This window comes from Lycium ferocissimum, chromosome 9 (genome assembly GCF_029784015.1).
Source record: "Lycium ferocissimum isolate CSIRO_LF1 chromosome 9, AGI_CSIRO_Lferr_CH_V1, whole genome shotgun sequence".
NCBI classification, from domain to species: domain Eukaryota; kingdom Viridiplantae; phylum Streptophyta; class Magnoliopsida; order Solanales; family Solanaceae; genus Lycium; species Lycium ferocissimum.
Window position 1 is genome coordinate 36,083,327 of NC_081350.1, and position 18,504 is coordinate 36,101,830.

The 18,504-nt window shown below is 33.6% G+C and overlaps 1 protein-coding gene across 1 annotated transcript; it reads right to left on the minus strand.

The window, feature by feature from the left end:
- Positions 1 to 13,691: 13,691 nt before the first annotated feature.
- On the minus strand, positions 13,692 to 15,840 carry LOC132031851 (protein neprosin-like). Its single transcript, XM_059421737.1, has 9 exons — positions 15,659 to 15,840; positions 15,478 to 15,570; positions 15,200 to 15,394; positions 14,924 to 14,980; positions 14,746 to 14,833; positions 14,569 to 14,579; positions 14,450 to 14,503; positions 14,220 to 14,363; positions 13,692 to 14,115 (listed from the first exon to the last, which is right to left on the minus strand). Exons 1-9 carry the CDS (start codon positions 15,818 to 15,820, stop codon positions 13,741 to 13,743), a joined length of 1,179 nt encoding a protein of 392 aa, XP_059277720.1. The 5' UTR covers positions 15,821 to 15,840; the 3' UTR covers positions 13,692 to 13,740.
- Positions 15,841 to 18,504: the final 2,664 nt, after the last annotated feature.

Here is an 18,504-nt window from a genome sequence, read left to right on the forward strand (position 1 = left end):
GCTAGATTGGTCATGAACTCATGATAAGGTGTTTCATTGTGCTTGTAATTAACTAACTTAATAGTTGACATTTGGCAACTTTTCTTTCAGTAATTGCAAATGATAATTAGGGCATTAAGTTAAAAAAATCACAATTATATGGTATTCCTCTTTATAATATTACATGTACTGACGACGTTCTAATCTACCTCTTAAACATCAATCATTTTAAAAGCCAGCTTTATGTGTTTCCTAGTAGAACATCCTAGTATGATTTTTTATCCCGATTGGAAAAAGGAAATTAAAAAAAATTAAGGTCTAATTTGCGCGTATAACGTAGGTATGAAGCTTGAGAGAATTGGGGAAATAAGGGTTATTATTTGGTTGGAGTAATGATTAAATCCCAGGGTATATTTAAACGAGATTAGTATTTTGACCCAAAATAAGTTTGGAGGATATTTTTAATTTTTTTTCAAACCAAAATTTACTCTTTAAAAAAATTAAGGTCTAATTTGCGCGTATAATGTCTAAAAGTAAATTAAATCCCATAAACTTGGGAAACTCTGACCAAAATTTACTCATTAGTAGCACAAGCTGGGATGTTCATATCAAAGCGACTATCTGCTACTCTGTTTCGATTTGAATTTTTGTCTTGTCAAACTTTCTAATTTCTTATTGGACTTTCATTATATAAGATGCAGCATTGTAATAACTAGTAAAGTCTAAAAAGCAAATAATTGCATGGTTTCCCTTCAAATGGGTGGTCTTTAATTTTTTACCTTCAAAATCGAACTTACATATTCAGTTTGTTCCATATATAGAGTTGGTGAAATTGAAGTTCATAGTTTCTGTATTTGTCCTTTTTGTTTTACCACTTTTTTCTTTATTTAGTTTTCAAAAAAAAAAAAAAACGAAAAAAAAGAAGAAGACACTATTAGGCTGCATTAACAAATTTATTTTTAAGAATAATATTAGGACTATATTAGGATAAGTAAGGGTATATCTATGAACAAACACATTTATGGAAAGTAAATGTACATTTGGTTCAGAAAAAAATTGGAATATGACAACTATTTTTTTTTATATGACAAAAGAGTCTCGGAAAAATATTTCAACTCAACAATCTAGATCCGTTTCCTATGCTTTGTACAAATTTTTCAAATTCAAAAACTTGCCTATCAAATATGAAAAAACTATTCGGGGAAGTTGAATATGAGATACGCATCAAACTAAGATCCAACTACATTGGGCAACGTCTATTAATTCAAACAAGGTTTGACGCAATTTGCAAAAGAAATAACATTAAAATTTTAAAAACACGCACAATAAATTTACTTAGATCAATAAGTATACCACGGCACAAACATGTGTCGGTGTAGGTGAGCATAATAAACATGATAAAGTTAAATATATGATGACGAAAATCATAAAAATCTACAAATCATTTAAGGAAAAACTTATATTCCACATTTAAGGAAACACAACTTCCTTACCTTAACAATTGCAGCCCGGTGCACTAAGTTATGCAAGATCCGGAAAGGATCGGAGCACAAGGATCTATTGTATGCAGTTTTACTGTATTTATTGCAAAATGTTGTTTTCACGGCTTGAACCCGTGACCTCCTTATCACATGATAACAATTTTACCAGTTACTACAGTGCTTCTTCTATTGACATAGACTTTTGCTTTAGGCTTTTTGGTGATACGCTAACTTACTTCTTTGTTAATTTCACTAAGTATTTTGTTGATGTTTTGACTTTTAGTTTTTTGGAAAAGCCTTTTTCATCCAAGTTCATAACGGTTGAATTTATATACTTTTATATAGATATAGTTATCGTACGAAAGAATTTTTTTAAAAGTTTAGATTTCACAAAATATAATTTGTGATTACTTCACTATTCGAGTACCAGAAAAACTAAATCATGAATCTAATGAAATTTTTGTGATATGAGCTAAACATTTCAAGGGAACTATATGTAAAGAGATGAGACTGATCTTTCATAAAAAAAAAAAAGTTAAAGAGTCAGCCCAAACCACTCAATCAAAAATTATGATTTCTACTTGGAATCATATCTTATATACGTTTAAAGCTACATATTTGATGATGCTGTATTCAGCATTCTTATAAATCCTCTCCACACTTGTATACATTATCATTAATATATTTGTATACATTATCATCAATATATACAGCACTGTCATGTTAAACATGATATTGGAACTAAATATGAATTTTCCTCTTTTTCTGTCTCTATATTTTTTTTTTCCTTTTTGACTAACTCGTTTTCGGATGAATATGAATTAAATGCCAATATATTTTTAAAAGAATACACTAGATAAATATTGTGTAAAGGATTCTTAGGTATAGAGCCATTGGTGTAGCTACATAAACTAAGGGTGGTCAGTCGAAAATCCATAATTTGTCGAAAATATATATTGTGTATATCAAATTTAGTATTGCGTATTAAATCTTGAATATCATTAACGAAATTTTTGACTTCGCTACGTGGACCTTCTAACTAGACAAAAAAGTTGGTTTTAAATTTCTCTAAGAGATGCTATAGCTAGGTTTTTTTTATCTTTTTTTTTTTGTTGGGGGTGGGGGTGGGGGGTGGGGGGTGGGGGGCTGCTTGGGGGCAAAAAGATTTCATTTTTCATTGTTTTTGCCTTCTCGGAATAAAAAAGAGCAAAAAAAAAAAAAATCTTTTTTAAAAAAAAATGTGGAGATAGGTTATGTTGCTGACTGGTCCCCATGATAAAATAGCAATATTGGAAATTTTTGTTTCTTTTCCTCCAATAAATAAAATGTAATATCCCTAGCTCTTTAGGTTCACATAATTAGATACTCTTGTTAAGAAAGGGAATCTTCACTCACTATCAAAAATTATTTGAAGGTCCATATATATACGTCCCCTTCATGCTTTTGCCAATTCGAATAGCTGGTTTTAGGGATCAGCATAACCCCATCCTATTAAATACATGGCCCTTTTATTATTGGAAAAAAAAAAAAACACTAAAAGCATGATGTGTTTTATTGTCGTTTCCAATTTTAATAATTTGTGGCATTACCTAGAGATTTTGTTATAGATACTTTTTTTTCTTTTTCTGTTTCCAAATACACAAATAAGTTCTCCAGGGTCAATGCAAGTCTCAGGTTGCATGACTTCTATTATAGAGTATGGTCACATGCATTAATACTTTTGTTAATTGGATTTTCCTTTCATAATTTTGGTTTTCTTGAAACAAGTAGCGGGTTTCGAATGTGTTACAACTCTTTTGAATCGTCAGATTTTGTAATATAAGGTAGTGTAGATCGAGAGACATGGGATTGATCATAAAAGGAAAAACAAATAAAGTATAAAAAGAAAAGGATAAAAGAATTCCTGAAATATACAAGAAAGGATTTACCAATTAATCACAATTGGTAAGTCAATCTACTTGATTGGTCTAAATTCAGCCCATCTAACCGTTCAGTTGGAATGGGCCAAGTATGTAACCCAAATTGATCCATGAAAAAAATCTTATCAAGATATTTAAATATTTTTGGGAAAAGGACACTGTGTGTTCACTCAACCAAACTAATCCCACATTTGATCACTGTTTAGGCTTAATCCCACCAGGAGTCCAGTCGGCCCAACTTAATGCCAAAAAATGGCCAGGGGGCCCAAAATAATGCCAAGGCTGGTCGGCACAACAACCCAGGCGCTTTAAAAAAAGACTTTTTGTGGCGACTTAGGCTGCTACAGAAAAATCAGGCTTTTTGGTGGCAATTAAAAAGTCGTCACTAAAGGTTAAATATCCAACATGTATAATATGTGTATATTTAGTAAGAAATATCCAAAAATATGTATAATATGTGTATATTTAGTAAGTATATACAAGAATAATACATTTTTATATACATATGTTGGAATTATATGTACACTTTATATACAAAAATGATATAGTTTGTTTATATACATATGCTGGAATTAATTATACACTTGATATACAAGAATGATGCAGTTTATATACATATGTTGGAATTAATTATACACTTTATATACAAGAATGATACAGTTTATATACATATATACACAAATGATATATATTATATACAAAAATGATACATACCTTAGTGATTCATATTTTATACAGTTTCTATACATTAAGGATAGGTACTGATACATAGTTTTATACACAAATGATACATATTATATACAAAAATCACCGCAAAGTTTTTGGGATATATCTTACTAAATATACACATATTATAGATGTTTTGGGATGTTTAACCTTTAGCGGCGACCTTTTTAATTGCCACTAAAAAACCTGATTTTTCTGTAGCAGCCCTTTAGTGGCGACTTTTAGTCACCACAAAAAGTCTAGTTTTTTAAAGCGCCTGAGCTTTTATTGGAGACTTTTTAAATCTTTTGTGGCGACTAAATTGGCTAGCGGATGGAAATAGTTTATGGGCTAATTTTTGGGTTTGGGAATAGACGGGCCAGCGCGTGGGATTATTTATCGCCCAACGGTCATTTGTGTCCTTTCCCTAATATTTTTTATATGATATGTTACATATATCATAATTTTTTTTTTGTTTTTTTGTATTAATTCAGTTTGTCATCAAAAACAAATTCTAAGAAATAAATAAGGAAATTAAAACTTGATAGAAGTTGAACGGAGTGAGTTGGACTATAACACATTGTCTAGTCCATTTCACTCCAACTCATCTCACCTAACTAACTTTTGAGAAGGGCTGGACGATGGTCCATTAATTGAGTTAGTTCATTTAAGAAGAAATCGCATGACTTGACCTTCAAGTGGAATGATTTTTAATTTTTGTCCTTTAGCAATTGACTTTATACAAAAGTCATTAGAGATATAATTTGTGGATATTATAATGCGAAAATATAAACTTATGTTCCGTAAGAAAGTTATTTTTATGAGGAGCAAAAATGGAAGACCACCCCAAAATAAGGGCATTGGTGTTAATGACCCTCATTTTGACCCTCCAAATTTAGCACAACTTGCTCAATTACGACTCTAAGTCAAAGATTGACTTAACAGCTGGGGTTTTCACAGCTGGGTTTTCAACGCTTCTATCATCAGTCAATTATTGTGTATAAAAAAATATTCTGATCTTCTTTTCAAGGTTTTAATTGCTGTAATTGGCAAGTAGTAACTACGTACCAAGGTAACTTCCTTCGATAGATAAAGCTTCATTAGAATATTGAAATTTGTATCGCCGAGTATTGCCAAATGCTCAATTTCAATAGGGTGGAATCATTTGTGATATCAACCACCTTGATTTACTCTTTGCACAAGAATGGAATATGTTGAAATATGTTATTGGGTCGTGTTCATCTACATAGAGTTAATTAGCTTATTAATATACTACCTTGTTCCCTTTTAAAGCCTATCATATTTTATCCGTCTCATATAGTTGTTAAAGTTACTGAAAATATTTGTCCTCGGATTAGAATTTGTGATTCTACCAAATCGAAATAAAATTACTTAATTTTGTTTTATTTTACTGATAATATTAAGTGTTCTTTAAAGTACGTACATTGGTTACATGGGTGTTTGAAGAGTTCAGATAAATAATTACTAGTGGATATTATGATTATATTACGACTAAAATTAGCTTACCTCTTAACTAGAGTGCAATTACTGAAGAAAGATAAATTAAAAAAAAAAATTATTTATGATTTCTTAAGAGGCGTTCAAAACGAAAATGTGACAATTGATATGAGGTGGAGGGAGTAACATATAAATATACAATTATGGGCACTGAAAACACAGTGTTTCCCAATAGATATAAACAAGTAGAATTTACAAACAGAAAAATCTCAACATCTTAGTAGATAGAGAATATATATAGGTTGTGAAAACAAGGTAGTTCGATCGATCAAGTAAAGATTCCCAACATATATTATTGTAGATCTATTTTCACAAGGAAAAAGCCGAAAATCTTCTAAACTAATACTTATGATTCTTTCTTGAATAATTGTTTTCCATTACGTATTTTCGATTTGTTTGTCTTACTTTACTTTTTTGTTTGTTTCAAAAAAGATTGTCACTTTTTATATTTAGTAACTCTTTACGCCTAACATTTTACATAGCATATTTAAGATCACAAGATTCAAAGGGATTTTGATATTTTACACAAATCTTTAATTTAAAATTATAAGATTTAAAAGTTTTTTCTATTTTTTAAAATTCAGTATCGAGTTAAACTAGACAAATAAATTGTAATTGAGGGATTCTCTTTCCAAAAGAACATTTTGTAGCTCCTCGCAATAAGACAGAATACAACAACAACAACAACAACAACAACAACAACATACCCAGTTGCATCCCATAACGTGAGGTTTGGGGAGGGTAAAGTGTACGCAGACCTTACCCCCACCTTGGAAGGTACCCTCGGCTCAAAAGAAAACAAGGAAAACAAGGGAAAAAAGTCAGATACGGACCAGCAAATCAAAACCATGTAAAAATGAGAAATAGCAAGAGCAACGAAGTCATGATAAAATAACAAAGATAGATAAGACCGCAATAAGACAAAATGACCGTCAAAATTTGGACGTGGCATGTTGTTGAAATTAATTCCCTCCATTCTGCTCAACGTCAAGAATCTCACGAGGAAGATGAAGACGGAACTGGTTGTGTAGATGAAGATAAGATTGGTGTACAGGTTTTAGAAGTCAACTGAGGGTTTATGTCTTAATGTGACTTGTGTCTATTAGGTCGGTTTTGTGCAACATTTGGTCCAACTGATATTTATTGGGCCTCCGGTGGAATTGGGCCTTGTCCAAAGCCGAAATGAAGTGAAGAAACTTGGGCCTCTCGGCAAAGACAACAACAAGTGCCCAAGTCTGATCTTTACAAGGATAAAATCATATGGAAAGATTCCTTCTAGAATAGATATTTGTAGATTGTTATGTGACAGCCAATAGGAACATGTACACAGCCAATAAGAATTTGTACAGCTGTATAGGAAACGTACACATTCATTTTTTTTGTATTCTAGCTAGAATAGATTTGTATTTATACATGAACCAGTCCAGTGAAGAAATCAATCAGAAAATTTCACAAAAACAAATCTGTCTATTTTTATTTCAAATTTTTACATTGTATCAGAGTAGTTCCAAAAGCTCTCAGTCTAAAATCACTCTCATTTTTATCATCTTTTCTTTCTGAATCTTCTATCACTTCATCCTCATGGCTATCACCCCTGAAAACACCTCTGAAGCAAGCACTGGGAGTGAAACCTCTGGAGTAATAGACCAGACTCCCTTATTTTCTCCATGCACACTACAAGCAAAAATATATTTCGCAACAAAATTTTTTTTGTCGCCATAGATCGATTATTGTTGCAAAAAGTAGTTTTAGCAACAAAAAAAAATAATATTTTGCTGCATGCACTTTTTCCAACGGCTGTTATTGCAACAACTTTTTTTTTTGTTGCCAAAAGTACTTTTTGTAACAATAATCAATACTATGGCAACAAAATTAAATTCTTTGGCAACAAAAAAATCATTTGCCAACAATAAAACTAAGTTGTTGCCAAATATAAAATTTTTTGTTGCAATTTCTATACTTTCTTGTAGTGGCATCAGACTCACCTGGTATGACCCTTGTTTTGACTCCATTTGATGGATCTGGATATGGTGCTTGGAGGAGATCAATGCTCATAGCACTTTCAGCCAAAAACAAACTTAGCTACATTGAAGATTCTTCTGCTGCACCTAGTTCTGACTCTGCTGAATACAAGATGTGGAGTAGATGCAATGACATGGTGACTTCCTGGCTGCTCAACTCTCTCTCAAAAGAGATAGCAGGAAGTGTCATCTACTCCAAATCAGCCAAGGAACTGTGGAAGGACCTTGAAGATAGGTTTGGACAACCAAATGGTGCTATGCTCTATCATCTGCAAAAATAGCTTGCAAATTTAGTTCAGGGGTCATCAGATATTGCTGGATACTACACCAAAATGAAAAAAATCCGGGATGAACTTGACACTCTGTACACAAAGGTAACATGTTCTTGTGCTTGTAGCTGTGGAGGAAAGGATAAAATGAACAAGTCCCTATAGGATGAAAGGTTGGTGCAGTTTCTTATGGGTTTGAATGATGTGTATACACCAGGTAGGAGAAACATTCTGATGATGTCACCACTCCCTAGTGTTAATCTTGCTTACTCACTTCTGATGCAAGATGAGAAACAAAGGGAGAGTTACATGAACACCAACTTTCCTGGGGGTTCTAGTTCTTTTCTTGTTGCTCAACACTATCCTATGGGACAAAGGTCATCTGTTCTTTGAATTTAAGGGTAAGAAAATGGAACTTGTGTGCTCAAACTGTAAGAAACTAGGGCACACTGTTGAAAAATCCTTCAGAATCATTGGGTTTCCAGCTAATTTTAAGTTTACTAAGAATAACAAATCGCAAGCTGTGAGGAGCAATGCAGCAGTATCAGGTGCAGCAACTGAAAACAGAGCATTTTCACAAGATCAAATGATGCAAATGATGCAGATGTTTCAAAGCATACAGGGTGTGAGTCAAGAAGTCACAGCATCAGATGCACATGCAAATGTTGTGCATTGTGCTGGTAACATTTTCAATAATCCACTAGCTTATTTCTCTCTTATCAATTCCAGTTCTTGGATCATTGATTCAGGGGCCACTGAACACATGTCTTTTCACCCTAAATTTTTCACTACTCTAGCACATTTACTTTCACCTGTGTTTATTAACTTACTAAATTCTTTTAGAGTAAAGGTAACTCATGCAGGCACTGTAACTCTTTTTCCAGATTTAGTTCTGAAAAATGTTCTTCTAGTCCCATCTTTCAGAATTAACCTCATCTCTGTCCAAAAATTCTGCAAACAGTTCTCCTGTATTCTAAGTTTTTTCTTTTCTTTATGTTTTATGTAGGACCCTTCAGTGAAGATCCCTCTGGTTCTTGGTGAAGCAAGAGATAGATTTTTCCTATTATCTTCTAGTATCAATCAGTCCAAGTATTTCCTTAAGTCTAGTGTTTCTTTAAATCAATGTATTTCAGTTTCTAGTGTTTTTCCTATTCCTATAAGTTCTCAGTCTGATGTGCAATTGTGGCATATTAGATTGGGACACATGCCTTTCAATTCAATGAAAAAGTTTAGTTTCATTTCTTCTACACAATGTGTTGATTGTTCTTGTCAAATTCGTCCATTAGCAAGACAAACCAAGTCACCCTTCCCCCACAGTTCCATCAAGACTAAAAGTTTATTTGAGCTAATTCATATAGATAATTAGGGCCCTTATAAAACTGCCACTTACAATGGTTATAAGTATTTTCTAACTATTGTTGATGACTTTAGCAGAGCCACTTGGACCTATCTTCTAAGTGCAAAAAGCAATGCTTTCTCTATGCTTAAATATTTTATGGCTATGGTAGATAGGCAGTTTGGGGCTAAGATAAAATACATCAGATCTGATAATGCTTTGGAATTGGGAGGGGCGTCAACTATCCTTGAATTTTTTGCTTCACAAGGGATTATCCATCAAACTTCTTGTGTAGCAACCCCTCAACAAAATGGAATTGTCGAGAGGAAGCATAGACAATTATTAGAAACTTCAAGGGCCCTTTTACATCAATCTAAATTACCTCTCTGTTATTGGGGTAAATGTCTTCTTACCTTTACTTTTCTTATTAACAGATTTCCTTCATCAGTTCTCAAAGGAAAAACACCCTATGAAATACTGTTTGGTCATCCTCCTGACTACTCTTTCCTCAAAAGTTTTGGTTGTCTATGCTTTGTCTCTACTCCTACTCAACATAGAGACAAATTTAAACCTAGAGCTTCACCTTGTGTTTTCCTGGGTTATCTAACTGGAAAGAAAGGGTATAAAGTGATGGATTTAAAGACTAAGAGGATATTTGTATCAAGAGATGTTCAGTTTCATGAACACTCTTATCCCTTCTCTCTTCCTATAAGTACCCTACCACCATATCATAGCCAACCCTCTACTCTGATTCTTGATGATAATGAACCAGACTGTTCCATCCCTAATGTCTCTCAATCATCTGTTCCTGATTCTGAAAATGATCCTATAGTTGACTACCCTGCACTCTCTACACCAACTCATGTTGACCCTTTGCCTGTTTCTGATAAGGATCATGTTCCCCATGTTCAAGTTCCTAACCTTGTTCCTATGGAGTTATAGGTTGCTCCTGCTTCAAGAAGAGCAGAGAGGGTCCACAGAAGGCCTATTTACCTAGATGATTATCATTGCAGTTCAGTCTATTTGACTGATTTGGATTCTATTTGTTTCTTGCCCCTCTAACACCTCCTACTTTCCCATTCACTGTTTTATCTATTTCTAATCAAAATTTCCTCACCTCTATTTCTTCTATTATTGAGCCAACAAGTTTTACATAAGCTAATCTAGACCCTGGGTGGAGGCAGGCCATGTCAACTGAAATTGAGGCTTTGGAATCAAACCAAACATGGGATATGGTGGATTTACCACCTGATAAGAAGGCCTTGCCTTGTAAACGGCTGTTTAAGGTGAAAAAAAATTTAGATGGTTCTCTTGAAAGATTAAAGGCTAGATTAGTGGTTCGAGGGGACATACAAAGGGAAGGAATCGGTTTTAATGAAACCTACTCACCTGTTGTCAAGATGACAAGAATCAGATGTATCTTGGCAATTGCAGTAAAGAAGCGATGGGGACTGTCTCAACTTGATGTAAACAATGCCTTCTTGCATGGAGACTTGTAAGAAGAAGTTTACATGAGACTGCCCCCTAGTATGGTTTCTAATTTTCCTAATCAAGTATGCAAGCTTAAGAAATCACTCTATGGTTTGCGACAGGCTTCTAGACAGTGGTATGCAAGGCTTGCAGCAGCCTTGCATTTCAAGGGATACTCATCTTCACTAAATGATTACTCCCATTTCTTTAAGCATACAGGGGATTCCATTTCAATTTTAGGAGTGTATGTGGACGACATAATTTTAACAGGCAATGATGAGTTGGAATTGAACAACATTAAGGCATTTCTACATGAAGAGTTTCAGATAAAGGATCTGGGGGACTTACATTTTTTTTTTGGGGTCTAGAGATTGTTCGTGAACCCCATGGCTTGATTGTTAACCAAAGGAAGTTCACTCTTGAGTTGTTATCAGAATTCAACTGTGACCATTTGAAAGTAGTTTCATCTCCCCTCAATCCCTCACTCAAATTATCTGCAGAACAAGGTGATCCATTAGCTGATCCGACTATTTACAGAAGATTAATAGGGAAATTAAATTACCTGACACATAGTCGTCCGGATCTAAGCTTTGCTGTTCAACACTTATCACAGTTCATGCAATCCCCAAAAATTCCCCATTTTGATGCTGCTTTGCGTGTTCTTCGTTATTTGAGGTTGGATCCTGGGCAAGGTCTATTTATGCGAGCCGATGATTCTTTGTCACTTCTTGCCTTCTGCGATGCCGATTGGGCGTCTTATATGGATACTAGAAGATCAATAAGTGGGTACTATATCAGCTTGGGTGGATCGCCTGTTTCATGGAAGTCCAAGAAACAGGTTTCAGTTTCCCTCTCCTCCGCTGAAGTGGAATACCGCTCGATGTGGCGTGTCGTGGCAGAACTAACCTGGCTCCACAGTCTACTTACAGATCTATTCTTACCTCCACCACTACCTATTCCCCTTCACTCAGATAGCCAAGCTGCACTCCATATAGCACGAAACCTGTTTTTCATGAACGGAGGAAGCACGTCGAGTTAGACTGCCACTTCGTCCGTCAACAATTCCTCTCCGGTCTCATTTCTCTTAATTTTGTTCCCTCTTCTTCTCAATTAGCCAATATCTTCACTAAATCTTTGTCTGGTCCGACGCACCACTCTATTCTCTCCAAGTTGGCGGTTTCTTCTTACCCCTCCAACTTGAAGGGGGGTGTTGAAATTAATTCCCTCCATTCTGCTCAAGGTCAAGAATCTCATGAGGAAGATGAAAATGGAACTGGTTGTGTAGATGAAGATAAGATTGGTGTACAGGTTTTAGAAGTCAACTAAGGGTTTATGTCTTAATGTGACTTGTGTCTATTAGGTCGGTTTTGTGCAACATTTGGTCCAACTGATATTTATTGGGCCTCTGGTGGAATTGGGCCTTGTCCAAAGCTGAAATGAAGTGAAGAAACTTGGGCCTCTCGGCCAGCACAACAACAGTGGCCCAAGTCTGGATCTTTACAAGGATAAAATCTGTTATGGAAAGATTCCTTCTAGAATAGATATTTGTAGGTTGTTATGTGACAGCCAATAGGAAAATGTACACAGCCAATAAGAATTTGTACAGCTGTATAGGAAACGTACACATTCATTTTTTATTTTTTTTTTTGTATTCTAGCTAGAATAGATTTGTATTTATACATGAACCAGTCCAGTGAAGAAATTAATCAGAAAATTTCACAAAAACAAATCTGTCTATTTTTATTTCAAATTTCTACACATGTTGTGGAACTAAAGCTTATCACATATTAACTTTACAAAAGTTCGTCCATTCCTTAAAATATGACTGGATAATAGGACATCATAGTAAACATAAATTTAAAAATTAGGATAATTGTATAAATAAGTTCTAAGTGCAGGTTGATGCATGCACACCAAAGTTCTTAAAAGTTTGAGTTTGACAGACCATTTGCATTTTTCTAAATCATCAGCATGATTAGGTATAAATATCCACTTAGGTTGCTGTGTTTTTTGTTTTGTTTTGTTTTTTTTTGTTTTGAGGGGGTGGGGGGTGGGGGGATTTAGAAGCGGTGCAAGCATTTATTGAAGAAATTTAGGTTGTTTTTTATTTAAGTCTTGGAGAAGGTATTCACGTGCATGCTGACATTGGTGAACTCACGTTGGAAATAATTACTTAATGCTTTTTTAATGATTTAATGTTCCTTTCTTTATGAAAAATATATATTTATTCTGTCCTAATAAGCAAGCATTTACTAGACAACGCGTTACGAAATTGCTGCGATCACCAGCATACCATTTAATTCGGAAGACCACTTTAGATATTTTACTTATTTTTTAGTATTTATTTTGTAGTTTATAATCTATTCAAACTTCAGAAGCTATTCAAAGGTTTTTGGAACATTAAATTAGCGAAAGAAAAAAAATGTACCTTAAAAAGTGTACTTAGACAAATTTAACTTGAGATATCTACAAGAATAAGTTGCTGATGCTTAAAACAAGAAAGAATGAGCTCATTAGTAATCATGAACCTAAAATTAGATTAAGGGCTACGTTTGGAGTAATTTATCGTATGTGGTTTAGATAATTGCTCCCTTATTAAATTGTTTATAGAGGTGAAGTGCTTTTGTCCTAGTTTGTTAAAATATGCATTTTAGTTCCCAGTTTATATAGAGTTACTTAAAAAGTAAGACATCCTCTTGGCGACATTTGCGTTTCATGAATGAATTTGATGATCCAGTAACATGCCCTCTTGATATTCGCCTGATTGTTGTTCCAATTCAGTGATTAATTTATGTGACCATCGAAGAATTTTACCGATTTCTTTTATTCTATTAAATTTTAAGATGTTTCGTGATTACAAAATTAAAACCAATAGAAAATGAAAGAAAAATATAAGTGAAAGCATGTGAAATGACTAATGTTAAGTAAGACCACCTATAATTCTCTGGATATAATTCATCTTTGGGCATGGATTGTAAATGTTGCCATGGCAATACATAAACAAGGAGACTTTTTATTTCTGGTCAAAATAAACAAGGAGACTTAAGAGTTATCAATTGAACCCGGCCCCCCGTAAAAAATAATGTGCTTAAACATTTCATTTATTCCATTTGGAAGATCGAAAACCTTGTAGAAATTAGGATTATCACTGTGCGGGGTCGTTGTTACATCTATGGTCTCACCTTTATAGTTTAATACTATAATTTTCCTGCATGAAGCGTCATACTGAAATTTTCTAACGGGAAAAAAACCGGAGCCCATGGGAGGTTCAGGTATGTTCGCGGGGCTATAAGCCATTCCTCCCCATTCAATGTTCGTAGCAAAGGTTGCCAAGTCAGTGAAGATGTGTTGAGGCCAAAAACCGAGTTCTTTATGGGTTTCTTCAAGCAAAACCCACCAATTTCCATTCACTAGATCCTTTTGATTTCAAAAGAAAATGTGTAATTAGTATCTCGTTATATAAAGAATTGTACTATTGAAAAACTTGAAAACAATTCTAGAAAGAGAAATGTAACATATACCCGATCGATGTACATTGGATATTCAAATATGTGCTTAGGATCTCCACGGCGTGAAGTTTTAGTAAATGGCGCTTCAATTGGTAGTTGGTTATCTACTAGTACAAATCCAGGACATAGTGTATTGAAGCAATGCTTTTTACCGGCCTAAAGCACATAAAATTATTTATGAAGTCTTAATAATGTCATGAACACGAGATAGAAATTAACAGGTACTCGTGAAAATAACTAACCTGAAAATGTATAAACCTCCTAGTTTTACTATCGCCATATAATGTTGGATCCACCTACACAAGAAATTGAAGTATCATAATAATTTAATGGTAGCTTATTGATACGCATTAATTCTAACTTGCATTATATCTTAGAGGTGCAATATTTAATCCTCTAAACACAGAATAAATTGTTTGCAAGAAATCGAATATAACATAATAAGAAATGGACACATTATTAAACTTACTCTCCAACCAACTTGTACAACGTCTGGCCCTTTTTGAACTTTCAATCGGCATCCGCTATCTTTGCTGACCCTTAACATAAGGCTTCCATATAGTAGCTGTCATTCCAGCTCCCCCGAACTTGTTTTTCGGATCATTTGGAGTTGAAACTATTGCAACCTTCAATATTTTAACAAATTTAATTATTTTTAACTAAATAAATTAAACCTAGCTGAAAAGACAACCAAAAACTAGAAAATTAAAAGTTACCCTGTATCCTTTTGCAGATAAGAATCTTCTTTTCAGCTCACTACTGTGGTTGCTAGTCTGTGTAAAAGTAATAAATTAAAATATATGAGATTTTCTGCTAATGGTGAAAACTAAACATCTTTAAGATATATACATGGATTATCTTTTTCTTATTTATTATATTATGAATTGTTAACCTGCATGATTACATAAATATATAACTGAAACAATAGATTCTATTGTTTGGAAACGGATTATTAATGCTATAAGCAGTAAATTGATTTTACATTATCTTACCTTACCAAATTGAGTATAAAGTGCGACATCTTCGGGTGGTGGCATAAGTCTTTGTCTGATAAGATCATCTTTAGTAACTCTTTTGATAGGAACTGATCCTAAAGGACAACCTCGATCGTTTAGCCATATCGTCGATGACTTATTAGTTGTTGGGGTAACTGAAGTTTGCATTATCCTAGGTAAGGTAGGCTTCATCTGTCCATCCAAAACTTAAATTCTAGATCAATATATCCTTGTTTAAATGTTTATAGTAATAAATAGATATTGGAATGACATGCCTTTGGATGAAAATTGTGATTCTTCAACGATGGATGATCAAATGCAGGTTGCTTGTAAAAATCCACACAATCATATATATCTCCATACTTCGTCTGTGAATCAAAACTTTATAAATAAGTTATTTTGGTTATAACAATTGCATATCTTGCTATCCAATGTTTAACCCGAAACAAATACTACCTTAATGGTTGTGATTGCAGGTTTGTTCAAAAGTTTAAGTTGTCTTTCCAACTCTTGATCCTCTACTTCAGATAGTTTTATTTCTCCTTGAACCTCAGTATAACTCAGAAGAAAATATAATACCAGCAATGTTTGTTGAATAATTCTTCGATTTATCTGCATTGCCTGAATTCATGAAGTATGTTTTTATTGGTATGTAAGTTAGGATATACGAATGTAAAACAAACTAACTAGGGACGATAATTAATCCACATCTACATCAGGCAAAAGTACTCATAGAGCATGAGACAAAACTATAGTCTTAATAAGTCATTTGGTTTTTGAGGTTTTCCTAGACCAACACTTTTTTCAAACATAGTTCCCAACTTATGATCATTTCATCACATTAAATTCCTAAAGTTATTAACTATTGATCGAACTAAGTCATATGTACTAACTTTATAAGAACTTTTACATGAATTATAAATGTAATTTTACTAGCTGTGACAAAGAATCTATCATCTGTTACTTGATATCAATCGACACTTGTTATAAAAAGTTAAATCTAATTGCCTTTTAGCTAACTTGACAGTGCAAATTTCATTATATTGTCATTGTATATAAATTAAACTCTTCAATTGGTGGAGAGAAGAACGATGGCATTTGAGAAAAACAGTTTAACTACTGTCAATTTTCAGAGAGAGCATACACCAAACAGATCTAAAAGTGGAAAACTAAAGAAATTCAGTTGTTAGAGTGGAAAATAAAAAAATAAAAAATAAAAAGATGTTACAGAGGCACCTTAAACTATATAACAAGCTACATTATAATATCAAAACACAACATGATGAAAGCACTAAAAAGTGTACTTACTTGTTGCTGTGTGTTTGTGAGTTGATGTTACTACGAGGGAGATGTTATATAGAGAGGTAAATGAGATTTAAATTGGCTAATTAATGTAGTTTCTTCTGAAGCAGGATTAACAAAATCTGCAAAAAGTTTCAGTCAACGAACGTTTAAATTCTAATGCTCATTTCTGAGTAAAATCCAAAAAGATAATCTTATAAAGATTTTCTATTTAATGAAGGTTGACTGTTCACTTCTTAGTAATCTACAAAAAAAAGATAATCTCGCCACATAAATTATGATCACTCCTTGCGTAAGAATTTGGAGAATGATATGTTTCTGATGATTTTTTTCTTTTTAAAAAACAGTTATCGTGCTTCTCACGAGCCAATTCTGTAAAATGAGCTTTCAACCACAAGTATATAAAATCTTGGTCAAGAAGTGACGTGACGCTTATCTTAGAACAGAAAAGTTATTATTATCCAAACCACACCCCCCCGCCCCCCCCCCCCGCGCCCCCACGCCCGCCAAACATATTGTCCAAGTACTTAAACATTTTGATTCTTTTCCTATTTATCTTTTTCAGGCGGTATATATCAAGTAAATCATAATCAAATCATTTTTTTGGCGCGCGGATTGTCCTTCAAATGCACTGGTCTTTAATTTTTGTCGCTTTTTTTAATATCGAGGTTTGGGATTCGAATCTCAATTTCGAAAAAAAATAATTCGAGGTAGAGTTTTGTAGAAGAAAGTTAAGGCTTATTTGGGCGAAAAGTTTTTGCAAAAATTGGCGAGTGTAAAAAAAAAAAAAAAAAAAAAAATGCCTTAATGCAAGCCTCTACCTTAAGGTAGAGATTTGCCTTATGCCAGAAGGCAAAACTCTGCCTTAAGCTAGAGTTGACTGCGAATTCTACTTAAGGGGTAGTAGAACTCTGCCGTGTGAATTCAAACTCTACCTGCGCGATTTTTTAAAATTTTTTGAGCTTGAAAATAATTCGAACTCGTAACCAAGGAATTTTTAGCGAAAAAATTTAAGGGAAAAATTAAAGACCACCCCCCCAAGAAGAACAATCGTGCAAATTGCCCTATTAAAATTGGGGTACATTCAGCCAAATGAATGCACATCATTTTTTTGCGCGGATTGCCCTTCTTTTGGGTGGTCTTTAAATTTTGCCCCTCAAATTTGTGGTCTTTAAATTTTGCCCCTCATATGTTGTGTCTTTTAAGTTGTGCCCTTCGCTTGGAAAGGTGGGCGAATACATGAAGTTCGGGTTCGAACCCCCGCTCGCATAAAATAAAAAAATAATTTCGCAAGGCAGGCTTGGGGGGAGTGTATCTCTGGATCCGGCATACAATCTTTAAGGAAAAGCTAAAGTTATGCGGATCCTAAGATAACTAAAAGTATGCCCCATAAGGCAGAATTTTTCCTAAGACATAGTTTAGTTATGCCCTAATGGGGGGCGGATTTTAGTTAAGGCATAACAAAATTATGCCCCAAAGGAGAACTTTTCCTTAAGGCATAGACTTTGCCTTATAAGGCAAAGTTTAAGTTATGCCTTAAGGAAAAGTTCCGCCTATGGGCATACTTTAGTTATGTCTTTGGAGCATACTTTTTAGTTAAGGCATAACTAAAAGTTTACCTTGAAAAGTAAAAAAAATAAATATATATATATATATATATATATATATATATATATATATATATATATATAACTAAAGTACGCACATCCGTACTTTTTTAAACATAACTAAAAGTCTCCATTAGGAAGGGCATAGCAAAATTTAAACTTTGCCTTATAAGGCAAACTTTTAGTTATGCCTTAAGGAAAACTTACGCCTTGTATGGGGTATACTTTTAGTTATGTTTTTATAGGACACACTTTTAGTTAAGGCATTACTAAAAGTTTACCGAGAATGAAAAGTTAAAAAATAATAATAAAAAAAAAAAATGCTATATATATATATATATATATATATATATATATATATATATATATATATATATATATGCTTCAAGGCAA